The sequence below is a fragment of the Anolis sagrei genome, chromosome 3 (genome assembly GCF_037176765.1).
Source record: "Anolis sagrei isolate rAnoSag1 chromosome 3, rAnoSag1.mat, whole genome shotgun sequence".
NCBI lineage: Eukaryota > Metazoa > Chordata > Lepidosauria > Squamata > Dactyloidae > Anolis > Anolis sagrei.
This window is the reverse complement of record NC_090023.1, coordinates 9517332-9543869: the sequence shown is the minus strand read 5'-3', so window position 1 is coordinate 9543869 and position 26538 is coordinate 9517332. Positions and strand designations below refer to the sequence as shown.

At 44.8% G+C, this 26538-nt stretch overlaps 2 protein-coding genes across 4 annotated transcripts in view; both read left to right on the top strand.

The window, feature by feature from the left end:
• LOC132772284 (glycerophosphodiester phosphodiesterase domain-containing protein 5-like) overlaps window positions 1-16109 on the top strand; it is a 71765-nt gene extending 55656 nt beyond the window's left edge. For 2 of the 3 annotated variants that reach the window (XM_067466474.1, XM_067466472.1), the window contains exons 14-17: window positions 3216-3363; window positions 6965-7047; window positions 10959-11041; window positions 15458-16109. In XM_067466474.1, coding sequence (XP_067322575.1) covers window positions 3216-3363; window positions 6965-7047; window positions 10959-11041; window positions 15458-15513 — 370 coding nt within the window. In that variant the 3' untranslated portion in view covers window positions 15514-16109. The remainder of the gene's footprint in view (window positions 1-3215; window positions 3364-6964; window positions 7048-10958; window positions 11042-15457) is intronic. The other variant, XM_067466473.1, reaches the window with a different exon arrangement.
• Window positions 16110-24373: 8264 nt separating this feature from the next.
• Window positions 24374-26538, top strand: part of GDPD4 (glycerophosphodiester phosphodiesterase domain containing 4) — a 53961-nt gene continuing 51796 nt past the window's right edge. Inside the window, exons 1-2 of the mRNA XM_067466214.1 lie at window positions 24374-24400; window positions 24762-24971. Coding sequence (XP_067322315.1) covers window positions 24374-24400; window positions 24762-24971 — 237 coding nt within the window. The remainder of the gene's footprint in view (window positions 24401-24761; window positions 24972-26538) is intronic.

Genomic DNA, 26538 nt, shown 5'->3' with positions numbered 1-26538 from the left:
TTGGTCACCTTTCTTCCTTCCAAAGTCCAAAAGTTTAAATTTAAAGGATTTCTCCTATTACCTGGTGTGAAATCTTCTTAAGGGGCTTGCACGCCTCCCTGTGGGTTTCTTCTATTCTTTTCTTGTTAAAAATGGGATGGTGGCAGTAAGGCGAGCTCGATCTCAGCGGCTCGCTCCCTGCGGGGCAGATGTCCCCCGGTATGGCACGGACCCTCTCAACCCTCCCTCCTTGAGGGAAGGAAGATCTTTGGGGTCTGCGTGCCAAATTCGGGCTCACAACACCTTTGCACTCAATCTGGCACAAGGTGTGGGGTGTCTAGCACCCCTAAGCCGCCCCACCGCAGGTCCGTCGCCGAGAGCTCTCTCTCAGCGCGGCTGTCCTGTCGCCATTACCCACCGGAAGTCAGGCCTGTTTCTTCTCTTCTATATGCATTCAAACATTCATTCCTCACACCCTGGGGAAATGCAAAAGAACACTATCCCATGCAACTAAAAGGTAATGCAAACTATGCTCCTGGAAGACGGAACATAAAAAATAATCCTCTGTTTCATTGTTTTTAAACTGCCTTTGGAGAAAGAAGGACTTAGATGAAGGGTTAGAAGGCAGGATTATCAAGTTTGCAGATGACACCAAATTGGGAGGAATAGCCAATACTTCAGAGGACAGGAGCAGGATTCAAAACGATCTTAACAGATTAGAGAGATGGGCCAAAACTAACACAATGAAGTTCAACAGTGACAAATGCAAGATACTCCACTTTGGCAGGAAAAATGAAATGCAAAGATACAGAATGGGGGAAGTGTCTGTCTTGAGAGCAGTACGTGTGAAAAAGATCTTGGAGTCCTCGTGGACAACAAGTTAAACATCAGCCAACAATGTGATGTGGCGGCAAAAAAGCCAATGGGATTTTGGCCTGCATCAATAGAAGCATAGTGTCTAGATCTAAGGAAGTAATGCTACCCCTCTATTCTGCTTTGGTTAGACCACACCTGGAATATTGTGTCCAATTCTGGGCACCACAATTCAAGAGAGATATTGACAAGCTGGAATGTGTCCAGAGGAGGGTGACTAAAATGATCAAGGGTCTGGAGAACAAGCCCTATGAGGAGCGGCTTAAGGAGCTGGGCATGTTTAGCCTGAAGAAGAGAAGGCTGAGAGGGGATATGATAGCCATGTATAAATATGTGAGAGGAAGCCACAGGGAGGAGGGAGCAAGCTTGTTTTCTGCTTCCTTGGAGACTAGGACGCGGAACAATGGCTTCAAACTACAAGAGAGGCGATTCCATCTGAACATGAGGAAGAACTTTCTGACTGTGAGAGCCGTTCAGGAGTGGAACTCTCTGCCCCGGAGTGTGGTGGAAGCGCCTTCTTTGGAAGCTTTTAAACAGAGGCTGGATGGCCATCTGTCAGGAGTGATTTGAATGCAATATTCCTGCTTCTTGGCAGAATGGGGTTGGACTGGATGGCCCATGAGGTCTCTTCCAACTCTTTGATTCTATGATTCTATAATTCTAACTAAAAGGTAATGCAAACTATGCTCCTGGAAGATGGAACATAGACCAAAAATAACCCTCTGTTTCATTGTTTTTAAACTGCCTTTGGAGAAAGAAAGAAAGAAGGGAGAATCAGCCCCAAACAGCCCAGCGACTATTATGCGAGGAACACAAAAATACCAATTTTGCCACCCCACAAATAGGTGGGTGGCTATTATGTAGTGGTGACTATTATGCAATGAAATATGGTATGCCCGCACTTTTAATAATATCCCTCTATTTTATAAATCCAATTGTTGAAATTTGCTCCTCATTGTTGCTGTATAAAAGAGATGAGCAAGTCTCAAGTTGATTAGGGATTTCTCCTTAATCACCACCATCCATTTTTCCATCTCACCTAGTTCACAAATCTTCATTAGCCATTCTTCTTGTCTTGGGATGACTGGTTCTTTCCATCGCTGCACATAGACAATTCTGGCAGCAGTTGTTATATAGTGTAGTGATCTTCCATGTTTTCTTTCTAATTGAGGATTGAGCATTTCCAACAAATCAAGTTCTGGTTTCATCATGATTTTGATCTTAACAGTAAAGATAGCATTGTATGCTGTAATGGACTCATACCTTTCTGGTTAGGCCGCAGCCTTTAGAGACAGTGAGCCGACTCCATCTTAATGAGGGAAATACTAGGAAAGTCGGATCAGCAGAGGGGAGGAGTTTAGCTATGCCAGGATTGGTTAGGACAGATGGGAGGAGCTGGAGCTGTCAGTGAAAAGAGGCAGGCAGCTTCTGTCAGAGAGAGAAGGGATTTGAGAGCAGGAGAGAGAGATTGGATTTCAAGCTACAGGGAGAGGGTAGTTTTCAAGTGAGCTGAAGATTTCCTGAGGGAGAGTGTTTGAAAGGCAGGTGGGGCTATAGAGTGACCTGAAGGGTCAATAGCCGCCTGTGAACTGGTGTGGGAGAAGAACACACTGGTTGTCTGTACTCTCTAAAGGATGGGGTATTCTAGTGGGATCTAGATACGCTGAGGGGACAGATAGGTTTAATCTGTCTGAGGGAATTTGCTCACGTCGAAGAACAGATACCCAGTTGGGAAGTTCAGTAAGCTTGTTAGGGCTTAGGAACTGTTCAAGAAGATTGTGCTGTGCTAACCATATACTCTTTTGTAACTCAAAGAAGAATCCAGTTGTTTGTTCTAGTAATTATAAATAAACTTTGTTCTAGTTCAACTTTACATGAAGTTCTCACAGTGATTCATTCCATTAAGCCTGTTCCAGTAAATTTCTAACACCTTTTCGCCTCAGACACTTTAGTGGGAGTCAAAGGAAGGGCTGGTGCACAACAAGCTTTACCTCAGACATAACACCAAGTTAACTTCTCAAAATCTATTTGAGTGATGGCAGTAATACCTAAAGACACATCGAGCTTTGTGACAGGTGTCCAGTTGGAGCCTTAGAAAACAAAGTCCTCTACTCCGTTCCTTCAAATTGGTATCCATGGCAGAACGGTCATTCAGTCTGGTTTACATTGGTGACCAGCTGAGAGCAATATAACAGCCGAAGGAATGTGAGAGTATGTGTGCTAGGGAATATATTAGAAGTATTATTACTTAGAGCTCAGGCTGATTGTTATATATGCATTTAAATTAGGCATGATTTCTGAATAGTAGATATAATCCAGGCATTGTCCAAGGTCTAAGAGGACTTCCTCTGTTTGCTTCAAAGGGAATATGAGGAAGCCAACATCACAGTCAACCTCTGGGTAATCAACGAGCCATGGCTGTTCTCCTTGGCCTGGTGCTATGGAGTCCATTCTGTAACCACCAACCGTGCACACATTATGCACGATCTGGAAGAGCCTTTATTTCTCATGGTAAGTAGCGAAAACATATCCCTACTCATGAGGTACACCTGTCATTACTAATGACCAGTGTCTGTTTCCTTGATTTAGGAGGTTTTTGTGATGGAGCAAGGACCTCCAGAGAGCACTGATTTCTGCCATGAACCAGCTCAGACTGGAAGATTATATTGGAATTTGATATTATTTATTTATTATTTACAGGACAGCTCACATAGGCAGCAATTTAATACCACAACAACAGTAACACTAGTATAAAACATACATAGCAAGTTAAAAACAGTAACAATTAGTTATATCATCTCACCATCGCATAATCACATATCCGTTTCCAAGTTATCGTAACAATAATCAAGTCCAGTTCATGTTCAAAGTGCTGCTGCACCCCCTAGCCAAAGTCCTGGTTCCATAGTTATGATTTTAGTTTTTTCCTGAAGGAAAGGAGGGAGGATGCCGATCTAATCTCGCTGGGGAGCGAATTCCACAAGTGGGGGGGGGGGGGGTACCACCGAGAAGGCCCTATCCCTCGTCCCCACCAGACGCATTTGCGAAGCTTGAGAGCAGGGTCTCCCCAGCAGATCTTAGATTACGAGGAGGAATGTAGAGGGAGATATGGGCTCGAACCGTATAGGCCAACCGTATAGGCCAACCGTATAGGCCAAGACCAGCACTTTGAATTGTGCTTGGAAGAGGACTCTATGTATGCCTCGTGACCTAAACCAGGGAATTTACAACTTTTTCCACTTGCATCCCCTTTCCACCTGCCACCAAGTATAGAAGTATAAATATAAAATACTGTATTTTCTGGCGTATAAGACTACTTTTTAACCCAGAAAAATCTTCACAAAAGTCACTCACTGGAACACCTCAGCAAGCGAGAGTCCAAAAGTGGCAGGCTCAAACCCAGAACCTCAATCAATGGTTGATACCAAGTGAGAGACTCCCCCCTGGGCACACAGAAAACGGGCAACTTGGAAGGCGCTGAACAGACTGCACTCTGGCACCACGAGATGCAGAGCCAACCTCAAGAAATTGGGCTACAAAGTGGAATCCACAACATGCGAGTGTGGAGAAGAGCAAACCACTGACCACCTGCTGCAATGCAATTTGAGCCCCGCCACATGCACAATGGAGGACCTCCTTGCAGCATCACCAGAGGCACTCCAAGTGGCCAGATACTGGTCAAAGGACATTTAGTCAACTACCAAGCTTGGAAACTCTGTTTTGTCTGTTTGTGAAAATTTGTTCAAAAATGTAATACAATTGTCTGGTTGCTACTGACATGATAAATAAATATTAGGTAAGAAGATAAGCAGGAGCAAAAATAGTCCAGGGTAAAGTTCAGCAAAGTCCACAAAAACGAAGTCTACACTTCTCTAATATAATTCAGAAAACTAGGAAACTAATCCAAGGCATGAGTATGCATTCATACAATCCAAGAATCCAAACCATGAAACAAGAAATACTTAGACAAGAATCTTCCAAGCAAGGCTTTCATGAACTAGGACGAGAACTACACTTGATTCCAAACGATGCTTCATCAAACTATATTTCCCATACTTTGACCTTTTATCCCCTCGTTAAGCTATTCCAGACACTCAGAAATTGGTTTTGCTTGAATTGAGATTCGCTTATCCTTTTCTGTCAGATTCTGGCAGACTGCCGAAGCCACTGTTCGGTCTTCCTGTTTTGACTAATCTCCTGCCTCCTATCTATTTGCTCATTAAGTTTTGCAGCTGGGCCAGGTGCCCAGTTGTTTTCAAGCCCCAAATCCTGGGAACTCTCTGGTAGCAATTCAGGGAGTACACCATCATCCCCACACCCTTCAGGGACATTCTCATTGGAAACTACACTTTGCACAGGGGTCTCCTGGTCCTTCTCTGCATCAGTATCATTGACCAAACCACTTCCATCTTGAAATTAATTAGCATCACTTCCCACATCCAAAGCACTCTGATCCTGAAACACTATCACAGGATGAACTCCAACAGGTAGAAGAAAATCCACTCACCAGGATTCATGGAAAGAAGTGACTTAATGTGGTCCTGATAATGAGGTGAGGGAGCACCTCACCGGGAAGGTGTAAGTGAAGGGCAGAGCAAGCTCCAGGCATCCAGGACACCCGGAGTACGGAAAAAAGTGTTGGGGTTCAGCCTGCGTGTGAACCTGAACCTGATTCTCTGATTGCTGAACCTGAACCTGATTCTCTGATTGTATTTCCTGATGCTACTGAAAATGTATTTCTCCCTGATGGTAATGGAAATGATTCTGAGGTCAGTGGCTTGGAAAGTGAAACTACACATTCTGATGAGAATGTTGCAGAGCCAAGCGGTGATAGCTCTCCAGAGGAGCTAACACCTGGCTTCCTTAATGAGGATAGAAAAGGACAGATTTGGAAAAACAGGAGTGAATCGCAGAGTCTGCAAAGGTCAAGCAGATTAAGGGAAAAGGAAACACAGGCTTCAAAGCCTGGAGGCGTGTCACGAAACAGTTTCTTCAGTTTTAAGTGCCTCTCGCCGGGTTGTCTCGTTAGATCAGGCATCATTTAGACTGAGGCATTACCTTGGCAGATTTCCCTGTTTCCCGTGGCCTACATCCCAAGAGGCTTCTAGTGCTCCAAGTACGGTTAGTGAATTGCTAACAGGTTCCAGGTTTTTACAGTGTTGCTTTTGGATTTTGATCTAATTCATGGATATTCCTGACTGCTGAATTTTACTGTGGCTTTTTGACTTTGCATTTTCCTTTATTTTGTAACCATTTTTCATCAATAAAAAGGGATTGTTTTTCCCCACAGTCAAGTGTGGTGGATTGTTATCTTATGGTCTCATTTCCTGCTCTGGGTTGCAACAAAAAGAGATAGAGCAGCACTGTGCCCAGAAAAACACACCTCTTTCACCTGTCTGGCCCACCTTTGTATCTTATTACCGTACCTCCTTCTCTGCCTCTCAGATCTCGCTCCTGAAGACTGCAGTGAAGCGGCGCAGGCGTGCATGTGCGAGATCTGAGAGGCAGAGAAGGAGGTACGGTAATAGGAAAATTACCATATTGAAATCAAATCTGATGTTTTTAAAATTGTTATGTGGTGTGCGTTGGAAGAGGGGTGGTGTTATATGGCGAGTATACCTCAAACTCTATATTGTAACTGGAAAAGTTGGAATCGTCTTATACGCCAGAAAATATAATAGGTATACAAATGCACCATGTTCTCCCCTTTCTCAAGCAGCAGCCCTATTCCTCCTCTTTGTCCATATACGTTTTGGCCAAATTTTTCACGACCCCCACCATTCACTTTTGTGACCCCATTTGGGGTTGCGACCCACAGTTTAAGAGCTCTTCTGTTTTCCTGAGAATGTTTGTGTGAAGTCAGTAAGACATTTCATTGACAGACCTCAACCTTCTGCCTGGCTCACAATCACCTCTGCTTTTGTGACTCTGGGAATAATGGGTTTGTGTGTTGGCCACGATCTTGCTAACCAATGTGCAGTCCTCCAAGGGTAAGATGAGATGTTTGGGTCTACCACCTTCTTAGGATCTCTGGCAATGTGGAGTTTTAATGAGGGGGTCCTGTCTCCACTTGGGAAATTATAATTCCTGTTTGTCTGCTGTTCTCTTACAGACACCGCAGAACTTCATGAGAATGTGGATGGTAACAGATGCGCTGGCTGTTGTCCTCATTGGTCTCTTATTCGGCATGCACTGGTAAATACCATCATGTTTTGCAGGTTGGATGTGGTGTTGGACATGATGTCTGTTTCTTGTATTCATTGCCCTAAAGTGCTGCTTTTCCACTCATGATCCCTTTTCGCCCAAGAAGGTTTTACACGACTCCAGGTATAGAGGTATATAAAATAGGCATACAAGGCAAACATTTACTGATAACATTTATTTGTCGTGTCAGGGCAACCAGTCAATTGTATTACATTTCTAACAGAACAAAACAAACAAACAGACAAAATACAAAATTTGCGAGTTTGGTAGTTGATTAAATGTCCTTTGACCAGTATCTGGCCACTTGGAGTGCTTCTGGTGTTGCTGTAAGAAGGTCCTCCGTTGTGCATGTGGAAGGGCTCAGGCTGCATTGCAGCAGGTGGTCAGTGGTTTGCTCTTCTCCACACTCGCATGTCGAGGACTCCACCCTGTAGCCCCATTTCTGAAGGTTGGCTCTGCATCTCGTGGTGCCAGAGCGCAGTCTGTTCAGCGCCTTCCAAGTCGCCCAGTCTTCTGTGTGCCCAGGGGGGAGTCTCTCATTTGGTATCAGCCATTGGTTGAGGTTCTGGGTTTGAGCCTGCCACTTTTGGACTCTCGCTTGCTGAGGTGTTCCAGCGAGTGTCTCTGTAGATCTTAGAAAACTATTTCTAGATTTAAGTCGTTGACGTGCTGGCTCATACCAAAACAGGGGATGAGCTGGAAATGTCACTGGCTTGATCCTTTCACTATTGGCTGCTACTTCCCGGCGGATGTCAGGTGGTGCAATACCGGCTAAACTGTAATTTCTCCAGTGGTGTAGGGCGCAGGCACTCCGTGATAATGCAGCATGTCTCATTAAGAGCCACACCCACTGTTTTAGTGTGGTGAAATGTGTTCCACACTGGGCATGCGTAGTCAGCAGCAGAGTAGCATAGCGCAAGGGCAGATGTCTTCACTGTGTCTGGTTGTGATCCCCAGGTTGTGCCAGTCAGCTTTCGTATGATATTGTTTCTAGCACCCACTTTTTGCTTGATGTTCAGGCAGTGCTTCTTGTAGGTCAGAGCATGGTCCAGAGTGACTCCCAGGTATTTGGGTGTGCTGCAATGCTCCAGTGGGATTCCTTCCCAGGTGATCCTCAGAGCTCGGGATGCTTGTCTGTTCTTGAGATGAAAGGCACATGTCTGTGTTTTAGATGGGTTGGGGATCAGCTGGTTTTCCCTGTAATAGACAGTAAGAGCACCTGGAGTTTCAGAGAGCTTCTGTTCTACCATCTCAAAGCTCCCTGCTTGAGCTGTAATGACACGATCATCAGCATAGATGAAACTCTCTGTCCCTTCTGGCGGACTGATAACAACAGATACACTTGATCTTAGCCAAAAGGTCAAGAGGAGATCAAAAGTGGGACAAAACAAGAATGCTCCCTTTCCTCCATTGTCTTTGCACTGGCAGTAGAGCTAAAAGTAAAGGTAAAGGTTTTACCTAACATTAAGTCTAGCCGTGGACAATTCTGGGGGTTGGTGCTCATCTCCATTTCTAAACCGAAGAGCCGGCGTTGTCCCTAGACACCTCCAAGGTCATGTGGCCAGCATGACTGCAACCATAATTACCTTCCCCTCCGGAGCAGTAACTATCCCTTCTAGTGTTTTGTGTTGGTCATGGGACCCCTGTGTGCCAGGTTTGGTTCAATTCCATCGCTGGTGGAGTTCAGAATGCTCTTTGATTGTAGGTTAACTATCAATTCCAGTAACTACAACTCCCAAATGTCAAGGTCTATTTCCCCCAAACTCAATCGGTGTTCATATTTGGGCATATGGAGTATTCGTGCCAAGTTTGGTCTAGATCCTTCATTGTTGAAGGCTTTCATGGCCGAAATCACTGGGTTGTTGTAGGTTTTTTCGGGCTATATGGCCATGGTCTAGAGGCATTCTCTCCTGATGTTTTTCCCTGCATTTATGGCAAGCATCCTCTGAAGATGCTTGTCATAGATGCAGGCGAAATGTCATGAGAGAATGCCTCTAGACCATGGCCATATAGCCCGAAAATACCTACAACAACCCAGTAGATCCTTCATTGTTTGAGTCTACAGTGCTCTCTGGATGTAGGTGAACTAAAACTCCAAATCTCAAGGTCAATGCCCACCAAACCCTTCTAGTGTTTTCTGTTGGTCATGGGACACCCGTGTGCCAAGTTTGGTTCAATTCCATCGTTGGTGGAGTTCAGAATGTTCTTTGATTGTAAATGAACTACAAATCCCAGCAACTATAACTCCCAAATGACAAAATTCATTTTTTTCAAGTAATGGTCATTCCTTGAGTTAGTAAGTGTCTTATGCCCAAATTTGGTGGCAATTCGTTCAGCGGATTTTGAGTTAAGATGTCACTCAAAACAAACCGAGCAGATAGATAGATAGAATCATACTCGCTTCATGATGAATTAAAATAATACTCGAATCAAGGATACTATTTTTCCCAGTGGATGTGGGGTTCAGGGGGAAGGAGGGGACAAAAAACTGCTGGATACAAGTGGTAGATAAGTGTGGAATTATAATTGGCAAGGGCATGCTTTTTAATATCTACATGAAACCGCTGGAAGAGGTCATCCGGAGTTTTGGAGTTGGGTGCCACCTCTATGCAGATGACACACAACTCTACTACTCTTTTCCACCCAACTCCAAGGAGGCCTCTCAGGTGCTGGACGAGTGCCTGGCCGCTGTGTCTATCTGGATGAGGAGGAACAAGCTGAAGATCAATCCTGACAAGACAGAGGTCCTTCTGGTCGATTGTAAACCTGACCGGGGTATAGGGTGGCAACCTGTGCTGGACGGGGTTACACTCCCCCTGAAGCCACAGTCTGGGAGTCCTCTTGGATTCAACGCTTACGCTTGAGGCTCAGGCGTCGGCGGTGTCTGGGAGGGCTTTCGCACAATTAAGACTCGTGCGCCAACTGCGACCGTACCTCGTGAAGGCTGATCTGGCCGGAGGGTTCCATGCCTTGGTCACCTCTGGGGTGGATTACTGTAATGCGCTCTACGTGGGGCTGCCCTTGAAAACGGCTCGGAAATTCCAACTGGTCCAACGAGCAGCAGCCAGGATGTTAACTGGCGCTCCTTACAGAGAGAGGTCAACCCTCCTGTTCAAGTAGCTCCACTGGCTGCCGTTTATCTTCCGAGCCCAATTTAAGGTGCAGGTGCTTACCTACAAAGCCCTGAACGGTTTGGGACCATCCTACCTGCGTGATTGCATCTCCGTCTACGAACCCACGTGCTCTCTTCGTTCATCTGGAGAGGCCCTGCTCGTGATCCCACCTGCGTTACAAGCGCGTTTGGTGGGGACACGAGACAGGGCTTTTTCCGTGGTTGCCCCCCGACTCTGGAACACCCTCCCCAAAGATCTTAGATAGGACCCTACATGGGCAGTCTTCAGAAAGAACTTAAAGACCTGGCTGTTCCGATGTGCCTTCCCCGAATAGGAAACCTCCAATACCACGTCCCATAAGCACTTTATTAAAGCTAAGGCCACCGCACACCGCACACTGCACTTGCCCGTAAGCCTCATATTCCACCCGTCACATCAGCACTTTTAACTCTTGTACCCTTACTCTGGCCCGGCCCAGTTTTATCGTGTCTTAGTGGATTGTTCATTGTTTGTTGTTTAGATTGCTTTAATTATTTTTTAATTTGCCTAGGTTTTTGTATTGTTGTATTGTGTGTTGAGGCCTCGGCCTTTGTAAGCCGCATCGAGTCCTTCGGGAGATGCTAGCGGGGTACAAATAAAGTTTAATAATAAATAATAATAATAATAATAATAATAATAATAATAATAAGAAAATAGGACATATTATATTGAGTGAAAATGTAAGGAGAACATCACTAGGTGGTAGGAAAGAAGATCTGATAGAAGTATGGCATATTCCTTTCTTTCCAGGTGGAGAGAGGTGGGCGCCTACTGCTGTGAAGCTGAGAGCGATGAGTCCCTTGAGGAAGGCACATGCAACAAATTTGGAAGAGGTGAGTCTTATCCCTTTTGCTAAACAGAGACCTGTCATGGACTAGACCTGACTCCTTCTTCATCCCATTATGACAAACTGGTGTTGCCATTCCTAGACATTTTTCACTACCTCTTACAAGACAGTCTTGTCCTCTGAGATAGCTGTTGTGATGATCCCAACAAGACCCAACTCTCATCAGCTCCAGATCTGGTCAGCTCCAGTTCCCATCAGCCCTGCATCTTGCTGACTGGAATTCCCATCAGCCTCAGATTGGACTGGAACTCCCATCAGCCACAAATCTGGCAGGGCTTCAATTCCCATCAATCCCAGATCTTGCTAGACTGCAACTCACAGCTTTCCTCCTAACCAGTCAGATAGGTCAGGCTGCAACTCCCATCATCTCTAGTCTGCCCAGTGAAGGGTGTTGGAAGGTGTAGGTTGGCAAGTAGGTTGAACTATCCGACAGGTTAAGAGGAGAGACACAACTTAGGTCTTGGATGGGATTCACATGGCTCACTGGATGTGACTGAACTCCAGCTCCCATCACTCTCACACCACCAATATTTGAAGTTGAATCACGAAGGGTATGTGTGCCAAGTCTGGTCATGAGCGATCAAGCCATGTAGGAGCTTTTATGAGTCAAGCAAATTTACATGGAAGGTAAAGGTTTCTCCTCACATTAAATCTAGTTGTGTCTGACTCTGTGTGGTGGTGCTCATCCCCATTTCTAAGCCAAATAACCGGCATTATCCATAGACACCTCCAAGGTCTTGTGGCCAGCATGACTGCATGAAGTGTTGTTACCTTCCCGCTAAGGCAGTACCTATTTTTTTCATGGCAGGAACGACTTGAGAAACTGCAAGTCGCTTCTGGTGTGAGAGAATTGGCCATCTGCAAGGACGTTGTCCAGGGGACGCCCGTATATATATATATATATATATATATATATATATATATATATATATATATATATGTTTTACCATCCTTGTGGGAGGCTTCTCTCGTGTCCCTGCATAGGGAGCCGGAGCTGACAGAAGGAGCTCATCTGTGCTCTCCCTGGATTCAAACCTGCGATCTGTCAGTCTTCAGTCCTGCCGGCACAAGGGTTTAACCCATTGCACCACCGGGGGTCTCCTATTGATCTACTCACATTTGCGTGTTTTCGAACTGCTAGGTTGGCAGAAGCTGGGCCTAACAGCAGGAGCTCAACCTGCTCCTGAGATTCAAACCGCCAACCTTTCGGTCAGCAAGTTCAGCAGCTCAGCAGTTTAACCCACTGTGCCACCAGGGGGCCCGAACTTACATATAACCATCCCATATTTACTCAAGTCTAATGCTTAACCCTCTTTTTTGGGGGCTAAATTACCTTGCAAATATGAGGGTGAGCATTTGATTCCATATGGTGATCTTAGTGTTGAGTCAAAGCAATCAGGGAAGCTGCTTAAGGAGCTGTGTCTGGAGCTCCTACTTGAGGGGCGTCATCTCCAATTTAACTAACACTGCTCAATGCTATGCAAACCTAGGATTTGTAGTTTTGGCAAGGCACCAGAGAAGACTCAAGAAGGGAGTTAAAGTGGATCCATTCTACAACATAGATGCAGCACAAGGCTTTCCTTTCCATTGCTGGGAGCTTTGGCAGTCTAACACTGTAATTGATATATATGGTTTTTTTTTTTACAGTTTTATAATATTGTGTTTTATTTATATATTTATTATCTGAATCTGGCATTGAATTATTGTTTGTAAGCTGCACTGAGCCTCCCTTTCAGGGGTAAGAAGGGCTGGGTATAAGTACAACAACAATTTTTTTTTGGTCGTGTCACGAGCGACTTGAGAAACTGCAAGTCGCTTCTGGTGTGAGAGAATTGGCCGTCTGCAAGGACCTTGCCCAGGGGACACCCGGATGATTTGATGTTTTTATCATCCTTGTGGGAGGCTTCTCTCATGTCCCCGCATGAAGAGCTGGAGCTGATAGAGGGAGCTCATCCACCTCTTCCCGGATTCGAACCTGCGACCTGTCGGTCTTCAGTCCTGCCGACACAGGGGTTTAACCCACTGCACCACCGGGGGCTCCTAACAACAACAACAACAATAATAGTAGTAGTAATAATAACAATAATAATATCTCATTTGCTGTGCCATACTGTGTTTTTGTGTCAGTAAAATTGTGCTGGCACGGTAGTGCCAGGAGATTTGAATTCCTTTTCTTGCACTGCTAGTTTGCATTAATTTATTTAAGCCATGCATTTTGCAATAAGGTAGCTCCCCTCGGGTTGCAATCATAGGGCCAACAACTTGGCAATCATCATTAGAATCTTTAGACCCGCCCCTTTTCCCATGGTTTTGGAGGCAAAGGAGGACCTTTGTTCAGTCTCACTGTTTTGGAGCCTAACAGCAGGATGTGTGGGTCTCCCTCTCCCACCTGCACAAAGGCTTCACTTCTCACAGCTTTTGCTGGGGGTTAAAGAAATAGATCCACAGCTTTGCTGGGGAGTAAAGAAATAGTTCCTACAGCCTTCGTGGAGAAACTAAAGGACACCTTTCAGCTTGGCAGATCTACAGGAACCTTGCCTGGTAAGGGACCACTCGGGCTATCCATAAAGCAGCTTGGAGCCGGGAGTAGGGGCCTCACACCAGCAAGGCAAAAAGAGATTGCCCAGGGAGGGGGGGGGGGGGGGGTCAAAGGATTTCCCTAAGGAAGAAAGGAACAGTTTGCCTACCCCTTGTTGGCAGATTGAGGAAGCTACTAGTTTTCCAAGGTTATAAAGTGTTTAATTCATTTGTTTGAAGATTTAAGCCCAAATAAAGAACTTTGTTGAACTTATCTTGAGCCTCAATAGAACTTTGTGTTGGGAAATCTAAGGGGCCCTTCAGCTGAGGCACCCCGGCGTCCCGTTGGGCATGCAGAAGGCACGTCCTGTAAACAGACATTATTTCAGGCCCAGCGTGCAACAGCATAATAATAATAATAATAATAATAATAATAATAATAATAATAATAATTCTTAAATAAGGAATCCATAGCGTGCAACTGTTATAGAGCTAAAATTTAGGAGTCTTTGCCAGGAGGCAGAGACCAATTAGACTCCTCAAAGAGGTTTTTTTCTCCTGGCGAGACAGAGAAGCATCCCATATTTTTCCCTGGTTTCCCAATGAAAAGTCTCACCAGTTGAAGAAAGCCCATCGAAGTTTAATGCGATTCAGCTGAAACCGGATGCAAAGCTGCAATCATTCGCCAAGCTAAGCATGAGGAGATTACACCAATGCAGTCATATTTATAGTAAATTCAAATTTGCAGAGTTCAAACCCCCCGCCCCGGCTTCCCTGTTGTTCCTCGCCATGATTGGGCGATGGGCTCCAGTGGTCCGTAGGAACCAATGGGGAGACCTCTGCCACCTGGTGGCGACAGCCAATCAGGAGAAAAGGAGGCGGGATGAGGGAGCACAAAGGAATCTGGGAAAGGGGTCCTTAAACAAAGGAATGCCATCTGCTCTTGTGAGACAAAGGGTCAACATGTGTCCTGATCCTTCCTGGCTGTGAGACAGGGGAACAATGATGGCAGCCTGAGGTTAATGCTAAGTAAACAAAAGCAGAGGGGGAGGTTTCAGTCTTTTGTTTCTGAAGGCCAGGGGGTTCCCTTACATATAGAAATTATACACAGGGAAATCATATGCAGCTATCTTCCCATCCGGGACCCCAGAGAGAGATTAATAATACCAATTATAAAAAGCAGACGATATCAGGACACAGCATGAATTCATAAGTTGTCTTGAAGAAAGTTCATGGGTAGAGAGCGAGTCCTTGAAGAGAGTGAAGTCCAGGAATGTAGCAGAATTCAAAAAGCCAGACAAAGGGAGTCTATGGAGTTCTACTGGGTCAAGACGCAAAGCCCTGCAGCACTGGGATGGAAGCTGGTCCCATGGTCCTTGGAAAACTACAGCTCTCTCTCTCTCTCTCTCTCTCTCTCTCTCGAGAGAGAGAGGCAGAGACCCCAAGGTCTAGCCATTCCCAAAGTTTCATGGGGTCCTCATTGTTTGTTAAGGCCTTGACAAATTGACCAAGACTTAACCCCTGTTGTGCAGTCTGGTACCTTTGTCCTTTGCAGAACTATAAGTCACTATCCCTTATGGGGGGGGGGGGTGCTCGACATCACAACAACTGTAATGCATACCTTTTTGGCCCAATTACAAAGAGTGCACTTTTTGCTACTGCACACTACATTCACCAGCAAATGCTTTTTCTTGGTTTCAGGGTTTCGAAAATCGAGGTGCACACTAGATTTGATGGCACATTAGACTCGAGTAAATATGGGTGGATATGCATACTTTGGCACACATAGTCACACACTTCTATTTTGGAGATGCTCTCTCTTTGATTTCTGTACCTTGATCTCAATCAACACTGCAACTTTTGGTCTTTTTATGTATATTTCCAGAAGTTGGCGGATTGTCTACTGTCATCGAAGAGTCAGAGACAACGATTGTGGGATAGAGAATTGAAGCGGAAGAATCTTCCCCATCTGTGAGCTGGCCCTCAAGGACATGAGCAATTTGATGGAGATGGCCCTGACTAGAGCGTCTTGGATGCCGCTTGGATTTTCATGGCCTGGATTCTCATGTCTGGAAGCTCAAATAACACATCTTCCTTCTTTCTTGCCCTGGAGACTTTTTACATATTTTTAGAAGAGGAGAAAGCTGGCAGATTCCATCTGGAGACGATTCCTCATCCTTGTGCAGCACGGAGAGTTACCTTGGTCTTGGAATCATTCGGGCGGGGAAAGCCATTCCCTTCCTGGCCTTTCAGTAACAGAGAGACTGCATTCGTATAACTCTTGCCAGTGAAAGATTTCGTGAAAATGTAGTTACGTCTACCAGTAGCTTCAAGTTGAATCTAAGGCTCCATAAGACGTTGGCTATTCCAGCTTGCAGGTGCCTCAAAGGGAAAGAGGCCTATAGATAATGTTTTTCTACATTTGGAACATCCTTTGTAATGTCTCCGTTTTTTTAAAAAACGTATTTAAATTTGTATATAGAACATTTGATTTTTAACATGTGTGTGGGGGAAAATAAACTTTGTCCATGAAAGAAGTTGTTTCCTCGCTTTGCTGTGAGAAAGTCCACCCAGAACAATGTTTTTTTTTAAAAAAATAATGTTTTATTTATGTACATTAACAGCTTACAGTGTCATCTGAATATGAAACAATGAACATTTTACATTTATTTATTTATTTATTTCAAAGTTTTCTATACCGAACTTCTCAACCTCATTGAGGGACTCAGCCCGGTTTCCAACCATAAAAACACATACACTCATTAAAATATCATATATCACAATTACAGTAACAGATTTAAAATAACACTATATATAAAACTACGGTGGTCAGTCGTCATATTAAAATCAGATCTACATCATCTTCCATCCAGAATCCTAGGGTGTTGTCTCATTCATCGAAAGCCTGACTCCACAGCCACGTCTTCACCCGTTTCCTAAATGTCAGGATAGACGGGGCGGTTCTGACCTCCGGTGGGAGAGAGTTCCAGAGTCGCGGGGCCACCACCGAGAAGGCCCTGTCCCTCGTCCCCACCAGACGCGCTTGCGAGGCCGGTGGGACCGAGAGCAGAGCCTCTCCAGGTGATCTTAATAATACAAACACATAACTCCACCACCAAGGCCTGACCAAATATCCTTTCCTTTGCCATAAATGTATAAGTCAACCATTAACCAAATGTCAAATCCAAAATCCCAGTCAGTAGCCTTTATTGTATTGTTTTCCTTTTTCAGTCAGTCAGTCAGTAGCCTTTATTTCGGTCAACAAACCATCGGCTAAGCCAAGTGAAAGTAGAATGATGAAATACAACATTTAAGTAATTAATAACATCACATTTGGCTTATGATTAATGAAATCAAGTATCACCATTCACCATCGGTTGAATGACAGTCTAAAACAGGAACTTTTTTTTTGTTGTGTCAGGAGCGACCTGAGAAACTGCAAGTCGCTTCTGGTGTGAGAGATTTGGCTGTCTGCAAGGATGTTGCCCAGGGGACGCCCGGATGTTTTTGATGTATTACCATCCTTGTGGGAGGCTTCTCTCATGTCAGAGGTTGTGAGGTCTGAGGATGCCTGCCATAGATGCAGGCGAAATGTCAGGAGAGAATGCTTCTAGTACAGGGCCATACTGCCTGAAAAACCTACAACAACCCAGAAAATATGTCCCTTTATGCATGCCACATCTCTGGCAGAGGTTACTTTGTTTACTATCAATCTGATGTAGTTTTGATGGGGAGATATTGGAAAAATAGATATTTATTTTTGTATAATTTGTATGTACTTTACAAGCACTGAAATGTATAGAAAAATCAAGTTCTCTCTCTATTAGAAAGAATGCTGAAGGAGATCTGTGTCCAAGGCACGGGCAGGAGGCGAGATGAACATTCCAGGAAAGGTGGGGGGAGATAAGCCCATCCTAGCACCAACAGAGATAAGTAAAAAGTAAGGAGCCAATCCCCCTCCCTCCTGACAAGTCAAAGTAGGCCCCTTGATTGATGAATGTAAGCTGTAAGCTGTATGCTGCTCTTTAGAAAGAAATACAGATACATGCCTTTCGCATGTTGGAAGATAGAATTTGATATTCCTATGATGCTAAAGTGATGCAGAGAATCATGTCAATGTATGTAGAAGCATGTTTCTTTGTTTGCCTGCATGTGAAATGTATAAATAGGCAGTCAACGCCTTTATCGGGCACTCTGGTTGCTTTTGGACACAGTTCCACTCCAAGGTCCCAGCTGGAAATAAACGTACTTTTCTATCTCCTGGAAGGATCTCTCTTGATATAATATTTCCCATATTTGCTGCAACAGTTTAACCAGAGTGGCATACCATCTTCACACGACTTAGTATACATTTTATTTTAATCTTATTGACAGATTCTTAACCATTCTCCACTTCAGAACCCTTTTCCAATCAAGGTCCATCAGAAGCACTAGGTCTCTTTCCCAAACCTTTTCTAACAGCTTCAGCCCTATTTCTTTGCCTATTGATCCATTGTATATATTCCCAATGAATCCTTTCTCCAATATTCCTTGCTTTTTAAGTTTACTTAGCCATTCTTCATATGTATTCAACTCTCTACATCTGGGATTCTTACCTAACCAGTCCTTTTCCCAATTATATAGCTGTTCAATGTATTGTCGAAGGCTTCCATGGCCGGAATCCATGGGTTGTTGTAGGTTTTTCCGGGCTATATGGCCATGTTCTGGAGGCAATTTTTCTCCTGACGTTTCGCCTGCATCTATGGCAAGCATCCTCAGAGGTAATGAGGACCTCATTACTTCTGAGGATGCTTGCCATAGATGCAGGCGAAACGTCAGGAGAAAAATTGCCTCCAGAACATGGCCATATAGCCCGGAAAAACCTACAACAACCCATATATAGCTGTTGCCTCTCAAACCAATTCAGGACACCTTGTTTTTCTAACTTATTAAATTTGCCCATCAAATTATTCACAATTAATCACTTAACCCTCAAGTGTAATCCGGACCATTCCAATAGTCACTGCACATCATCCCAAATCTATCTATTGCACTAGTTCTCCAAAGGATTGGTCACAGAGCCACATTTTCACTCTCTTATGGAAGGTCAGGAGGGAGGGGGAGGGAATTCTACAGCCAAGGGGCCACCACTGAGAAGACCTTGTCTCTCATCCCCTCCAACTGCACCTGTGAAGGAGGCAGGACCAAGAGCAGGGCTTCCCCTGATGATCTTAAACTCCGAGATGGTTCATAGAAGGAGATTCGTTCGGACAGGTAAGCTGGAACTGTTTAGGGATTTATAGGCTAAAGCTAGCACTTTGAATTAAGCAGGCTGGCAGCTAGTGGAGCTGACGTAACGGGGGGGGGGGGGGGGGTTGCGTGCTTCCTGTACGCCACTCCAGTGAGCAATCTGGCTGATGCCCATTGGACAATTTGAAGCTTCTGAACAGTCTTCAAAGGCAACCCCACCTAGGGTGTGTTGCAGTAGTCTATACAGGATGTAATCAGAGCATGGACTACCTTGGCCAAGTTTATTTATCAACTTCTTTCAAAGCAAAAGCCTCTATTCTATAAACTGTTCCTAATTTTTATTTTTTTAATTCTTTTTTTAAAAAGTACATCTAAACAAATAAGAAAGTGACCCTACATGGAAAAATAACCCCCCCCCCAAAAAAAATTGCTCCCCAAAGAATTTGTAAGATGAAGAAGAAATGAGTCAGTGCCAGTGCAGTAGCTACTGGTAAATTTCAAAATAAAAATGGATTCCAATAAAATTACATAAATTTAGGCACCTGCAAGTTAAATGTTTTTGAATATTTACATTTTTTTTCGTGTCAGGAGCAACTTGAGAAACTGCAAGTTGCTTCTGGTATGAGAGAATTTGCCATCTGCAAGGACGCTGTCCAGGGGACACCTGGATGTTTTTGATGTTTTACCATCCTTTAGGGAGGCTTCTCTCATGTCCACGTATGGGGAGCTGGAGCTGACAGAGAGAGCTCATCCATGCTCTCCCCGGATTCAAACCTACAACCTGTCGGTCTTCAGTCCTGCCAGCACAAGGGTTTAACCCACTGCTCCAAATAAAAACATAACACATCATAACTTATTGGAAGCCAATGGATCTGTTTAAACAGGGGGTTGACCGTTCCCTATAATGGGCTCACTTTAGCAGTCTGGCCACCGATCTTTGGACAAACTGCACTTTCCAGGCGGTCTTCAAGGGCAGCCCCACGTAGTGTGTGTTACAGTAATCCAACCTAGAGGTAACTAGGGTGTGGACCACCATGCCCAAGTCAGACCTCAGAAGTTACGGGCACAACTAGCGCACTAGCTTTAACTGTGCGAAGGCCCTCCCAGCAACCGCCGACACCTGAGTTTCCAGGGTCAATGCAGAGTCCAGAAGGACCACCCAGACTGTGGACCTGCATCCTTAGGGGGAGTCTGATCCTATTGAGCACAGGTAGCCACCCTATATCCCACTCAGCCTTAGGACTGACCAGGAAGCTCCCTTTTTTGTCAGGATTGAGCCTATTGCATTTTCAAACTGCATTATGTGGCAGTGTAGATGGAAACATATAGTAGAGTAGATGGAAACATGAAGTAGAAACACAGATTTAGAGCCACCCCAATGTGAAAAAGCTGGAGAATGGCAGATTTATCTGGTATCTTGAGAAATGAAAGAGATCTGATTAGGGCAGTGTTTCTCAACCTGGGGGTCGGGACCCCTGGGGCGGTTGTGAGGGGGGGGGATATCAAGGGATTGCCAAAGACCAATTCCATCGTTGGTGGAGTTCAGGGTGCTCTTTGATTGTAGGTGAACTATAAATCCCAGCAACTATAACTCCCAAATGTCAAGGTCTACTTCCTCCAAACTCCACCTGTATCCACACTTGGGCATATTGAGTATTTTTGCCAAGGTTGGTCCAGATCTATCATTGTTTCAGTCCACAGTGCTCTCTGGATGTAGGTGAACTACAACTCCAAAACTCAAGGTCAATGCCCACCAAAGCCTTCCAGTATTTTCCATTGGTCATGGGAGTTCTGTGTGCTAAGTTTGGTTGAATTCCATCGTTGGTGGAGTTCAGAGTGCTCTTTGATTGTGGGTGAACTATAAATCCCAACAACTACAACTCCCAAATGTCAAGGTCTATTTCCCCCAAGCTCCACCTGTATACACATTTGGGCATAATGAGTATTTGTGCCAAGTTTGGTCCAGATCCATCATTGTTTGATTCCACAGTGCTCTCTGGAGGTAGGTGAACTACAACTCCCAAACTCAAGGTCAATGCCCACCAAACCCTTCCAGTATTTTCCATTAGTCATGGGAGTTCTGTGTGCTAAGTTTGGTTGAATTCCATCGTTGGTGGAGTTCAGAATGGTCTTTGATTGTAGGTTAACTATCAATTCCAGCAACTACAAATAGCAAAATCAACCTCTCCCCAACCCCATATTGGGTATTTGTGCCAAATTTCATCCAGTGAATGAAAATACATCCTGAATATCAGATATGCAGATCAGATATTTACATTATGATTCATAACAGTAGCAAAATTACAATTATAGAGTAGCAACAAAAATAATTTTTGTGGTTGGGGGTCACTACAACCTGAGGAACAGCATTAAGGGGTCACAGCATTAGGAAGGTTGAGAAACACCTGGGGGGGAACCCAAACAAATATAAAACAAGCATTTTGAATTAGAATTATTGTGAAAGCTGGAGAGGCAGGAGAGAAAAACCCAACCTGGAATTTTTTGAAAGTAGCAATGCTTGTTCCAAAGTAAGAAGGATGATGATAGAAAGTTCCATGGCAGTTGGATGCTCATCCAGTATCCTGTTCTACAGAGATCTCTGAATTCTTGGCAGGAAAATAAATCAAGAATTGAGTGAGATTCAGTTAAGGAAGGTTTTGGAAATAGAATCACTTTTTTTCTGGATTAAGCAGTAACGACAAATAATAAATTCTGCATATAGAAGGAAGGCAGTCTGCATGAAGTTCTCGTGAAGGCATTCCTGTATTCTATGGTAAGGTATATACTCTTGTTGTTGTTGTTCATTCGTTCAGTCGTCTCCGACTCTTCGTGACCTCATGGACCAGCCCACGCCAGCGCTCCCTGTCGGCCGTCACCACCCCCAGCTCCCTCAAGGTCAGTCCAGTCACTTCAAGGATGCTGTCCATCCATCTTGCCCTTGGTCGGCCCCTCTTCCTTTTCCCTTCCACTTTCCCCAGCATCATTGTCTTCTCTAGGCTTTGCTGTCTCCTCATGATGTGGCCAAAATACTTCAACTTTATCTCTAGTCTCCTTCCCTCCAGTGAGCAGTCGGGCTTTATTTCCTGGAGGATGGACTGGTTGGATCTTCTCGCAGTCCAAGGCACTCTCAGCACTTTCCTCCAACACCACAGCTCAAAAGCATCGATCTTTCTTCGCTCAGCCTTCCCGAAGGTCCAGCTCTCACATCCGTAGGTGACTACAGGGAATACCATGGCTTTGACTAGGCGGATCTTTGTTGCCAGTGTGATGTCTCTACTCTTTACTATTTTATCGAGACTGGACATGGCTCTCCTTCCAAGAAGGAAGCGTCTTCTGATTTCCTGGCCACAGTCTGCATCTGCAGTCATCTTTGCGCCTAGAAATACAAAGTCTGTCACGGCCTCCACGATTTCTCCCTCTATTTTATATACTCTACTCATCGGTAAAGCTCTCAATGTCATTTACACGTTAAGTAACAAAAAGAAAATTAGTAATTTGTGTAATAAAAATATTTATTTTCATATCAAAACATGAAACTATCCTTGGTCCAGCTACCAAAGTGCCTTTGTAAGCATTTCTAGGCTGCATGAAAAGAACCATAATTTCTAAGTTATGACAAATTCAGTTCAGATTTGTTTCAGGAGACATGGGGTCCATTTCCACCATATTTTACAGTCTAGTTTTTCCACCATATTTTACAGTCTGAATTAAACTTGGCAAAATGGTTTCCTCCTGCCTAGAGTGTTTGGGTCCAAACATTTGTGTTTCCTTTTATTATTTTGGGAGCTTACTTACTTTACTTACTTACTTAGGCGATCACTCGTTGGATAAGTAAGATGGTCTTCCATGATGGGTTTCCTTGTGGATTCGTAGGTGGCTGTGGAGCCCTATTCTTGATCCGCACCTTCTCCCACAGTGAAGGCATTGGTTTCCAGGTGGAAGGCGGTCCCGGTCGGGGTTGGCTTGACGCGCCTTCCTCCTGGCACATTTCTCTCTTTCACCCTCCTCGAATTCTGCAGCACTGCTGGTCACAGCTGACCTCCAACTGGAGCGCTCAAGGGCCAGGGCTTCCCAGTTCTCAGTGTCTATGCCAGAGATTTTAAGGTTGGCTTTGAGGCCATCTTTAAATCTCTTTTCCTGCCCACCAACATTACGTTTTCTATTCTTAAGTTCAGAGTAGAGCAACTGCTTTGGGAGATGGTGGTCAGGCATCCGGACAACGTGGCCGGCCCAGCAGAGTTGATGTTGGAGGACCATCGCTTCAATGCTGGCAGTCTTTGCTTCTTCCAGCACGCTGACGTTTGTCCGCTTGTCTTCCCAAGAGATTTGCAGGATTTTCCGGAGGCAGCGCTGATGGAATCGTTCCAGGAATTGCATGTGACGTCTGTAGACAGTCCAAGTTTCGCAGGCACATAGCAGGGTTGGGAGGACAATAGCTTTGTATACAAGCACCTTGGTTGCTATGGATGTCCCGGTCCTCAAACACTCTCTGCTTCATTTAGGAAAATGCTGCACTCGCAGAGCTCAGTTGGTGTTGTATTTTGGTGTCGATGTTGACTTTGGTGGAGAGGTGGCTGCCAAGGTAGCGGAAATGGTCAACATTTTCTAATGTTATACCATTAAGCTGTATCTCTGGCATTGGGGAGGGGATGGCTGGTGACTGCTGGAACAGCACTTTGGTTTTCTCGATGTTCAGTGCAGTGCATTTTGGGAGCAGGTGTAGGACACAATGGTCTTGTATTGGGATAACATACTATATTTTTCTAGACTTCCATAGTTGCTCACTATGGACTCTACGAAATCGACTTAGATCAGTGTTTCTCAACCTTCCTAATGCCACAACCCCTTATTACAATTCCTCATGTTGTGGTGACCCCCAACCATAACATTATTTTTGTTGCTACTCTATAACTGCCATGTTGCTACTGTTATGAACTGTAATGTAAATATCAGATATGAAGGATGTATTTTCATTCACTGGACCAAATTTGGCACAAATACACAATACGCCCAAATTTGAATACTGGTGGGATGGGGTGGTGGGGATTGATTTTGTCATTTGGGATTTGTAGTTGCTGGGATTTATAGTTCACCTACAATCAAAGAGCATTCTGAACTCCACCAATGAGAGCTGTTTAGCAGTGGAACTCTCTGCCCTGGAGGGTGGTGGAGGCTTCTTCTTTGGAAGCTTTTAAACAGAGGCTGTATGGCCATCTGTCGGGGTGCTTTGAATGCAATTTTCCTGCTTCTTGGCAGAGGGTTGGACTGGATGGCCCATGAGGTCTCTTCCAACTCTAGGATTCTATGATTCTTCACAATGTGCTGCAAATAGGTTAAGGGTCCCTGGTTGAACATCTCAATGTATTGAAACAGCTGTCGATCCGGGCGGAAGGCAGACTGCATCAGAGAATACAGAACATTGGATGAGTGAAGGTTGGATAAGAGCCGTTCAGCAGTGGAACTCTCTGCCCCGGAGTGTGGTGGAGGCTCCTTCTTTGGAAGCTTTTAAACAGAGGCTGGATGGCCATCTGTCAGGGGTGATTTAAATGCAATATTCCTGCTTCTTGGCAGAATGGGGATGGACTGGATGACCCATGAGGTCTCTTCCAACTCTTTGATTCTATGATAAGGGAGACTTTATTGCAGCTGCTTTGAGAGACGGTGATCAGGCAGTCAGGCAACGTGGCATTCGGTCCAACCAAGTTGATGGCTGAGAATCTTTGCATGCACTATTTGGGCCTCCAGGTCGTTTGGACTTCAGCTGCCACAATTCCTAACAGCTGATAAGATGGCTAGGATTTCTGGGAGGTGTAGTCCAAAACACCTGAAGGCCCAGAGGTTGGGAACCACTGCACCAACTGCACTCTTGAACAGTGGAAAATATAGTGCCACAGCAAATATAAGGGAATTTACATATTCCCTTACCTAACCTTTTTGACTCTGTAAAATTCTCCTTTCAGGAGGAAGATAAGGGACTCGTTCGTCCAGTGGACGGTGCGCCCATCACCACCAAAACCAGCAGGCATGGCAGTGCAAGAGTAATCCCCCCGTATCCAGTCCATCAGGACAGCCACCAGCCCTTCATTTTCTGCCTGGTAGGACTCTATAGCTGTCGGTGGAAGAAATACAGTCAGAAAACAGCAAGGCCAGGGCAGTGCTGTTGTGGCAAGGTAAACGGGGATTTCCACTCTCTCAAAACACACACACACACTCATGCACAGAGAAATACAGATTTTAAAGGGAAGTTTTCTTAAGTAGCTTTATAGATGTTGATTTGACCAAGTTTTCTTAAGTAGATTTCAGAATATTAACTTAACTATAGCTCTTGTCAGGGAGCCTTGGTGCCGCAGCTGCTGGACTTGCTGAGTGAAAGGTTGGTGGTTTGAATCCAGGGAGCAGGGTGAGCTCCCGCTGTTAGGTCTAGCTTCTGCCAACCTAGCAGTTTGAAAACATTCAAATGTGAGTAGATCAATAGGTACCGCTTCTGTAGGAAGGTAATGGTGCTCCATGCAGAGATGCCGGCCACATGACCTTGGAGGTGTCTATGGACAATGCCGGTTCTTCAGCTTAGAAATGGAGATGAGCACCACCCCCCAGAGTTGGACACGACTAGACTTAATATCGAGGGGAACCTTTACCTTATAGCTCTTGTCATGGCAATGATGCAGGAAAGTTTATTTATTTATTTACTATTTACTATGTTTGTATACCACTCTTCTCAGCCCTGGGGTGACTCAGAGCGGTTAAAGTTGCTTCACTGGGGATTGGAAAAGTGGAGAAAGCTGCCCATTTCACAAAGAGGAAGGGAGAGTGTGCTGGTACGGCTGTACCAGGAGCTCCAACTTTATTTTCTTTCTGTTATCTGTTTGCAGTCATAGGGCAGGCCTCCTGTCCATCATAATTAAGCTTTGGTTCCGCCCCTCGTTCAGGTCTCTGGGAGGGAAAGGAGCCATTTTTGGGGCAGTCTCACATAAGGAAGCTAAACTATAGGACGTAAACCAGCTCGTCCCGTAGAAAAGCTTCTTTTCTCAATAGCATCCAAGGAAACAGAGCTCCCAGGGAAAAGGAAATTCCAGGGAAAAGGTCCCAAGGCTCTGGCTGAGAGCTCACAGTCTCTCAGCCTCACAGCAATCAGAGGGAAAACAGCCCTGAAGTTTTCAAAGAACTCTCTGAGGGAGGACAGCACTACAGATCCACCGAACTTCAGCTGAAATATCTTCAAGCCTCGGCTGGTAGGTCTACTCGATACCCAGACCCATTTGGAATTGGTAGTAGGTCCCACATCGATGAGGCATAGATAGTAGCCTGGGAGAGGTTAAAAAGGGTTTTTCCTACAGAGAAGGTTTAGTTATTCAAAGTCAGGTACCAGTCCCTTGAGGACTAGACTAAGAAAGCCTTGAAGTGTTGTTTGAACCATTGAAGATTTGTTGTTTGTTCCATAATAAAGACTTTGTTGTATCATTAAAGACTCTAAAGACCATTACTGCAGAAAAATCCCTGAGAACCTCTCTTTGAGGCCCCCTGACTTCCCGCTGGGCTTAAAGTATATGTCCTATAGAAAAGTACAGCTGTTACAGGCCCAGCGCGCGACAGAACAGAGAGGGTGAAAGAAAGCAGGTTATAATTTAGGCAGAAAAATAGAGAACTAAAGTGAAATCACATTTCCCAAAGTACAGGTTTCATTCTGGCTTGGGTTTGAGTTGGTACCTTCCAAAGCTATGTAGGTAACCTTCCAAG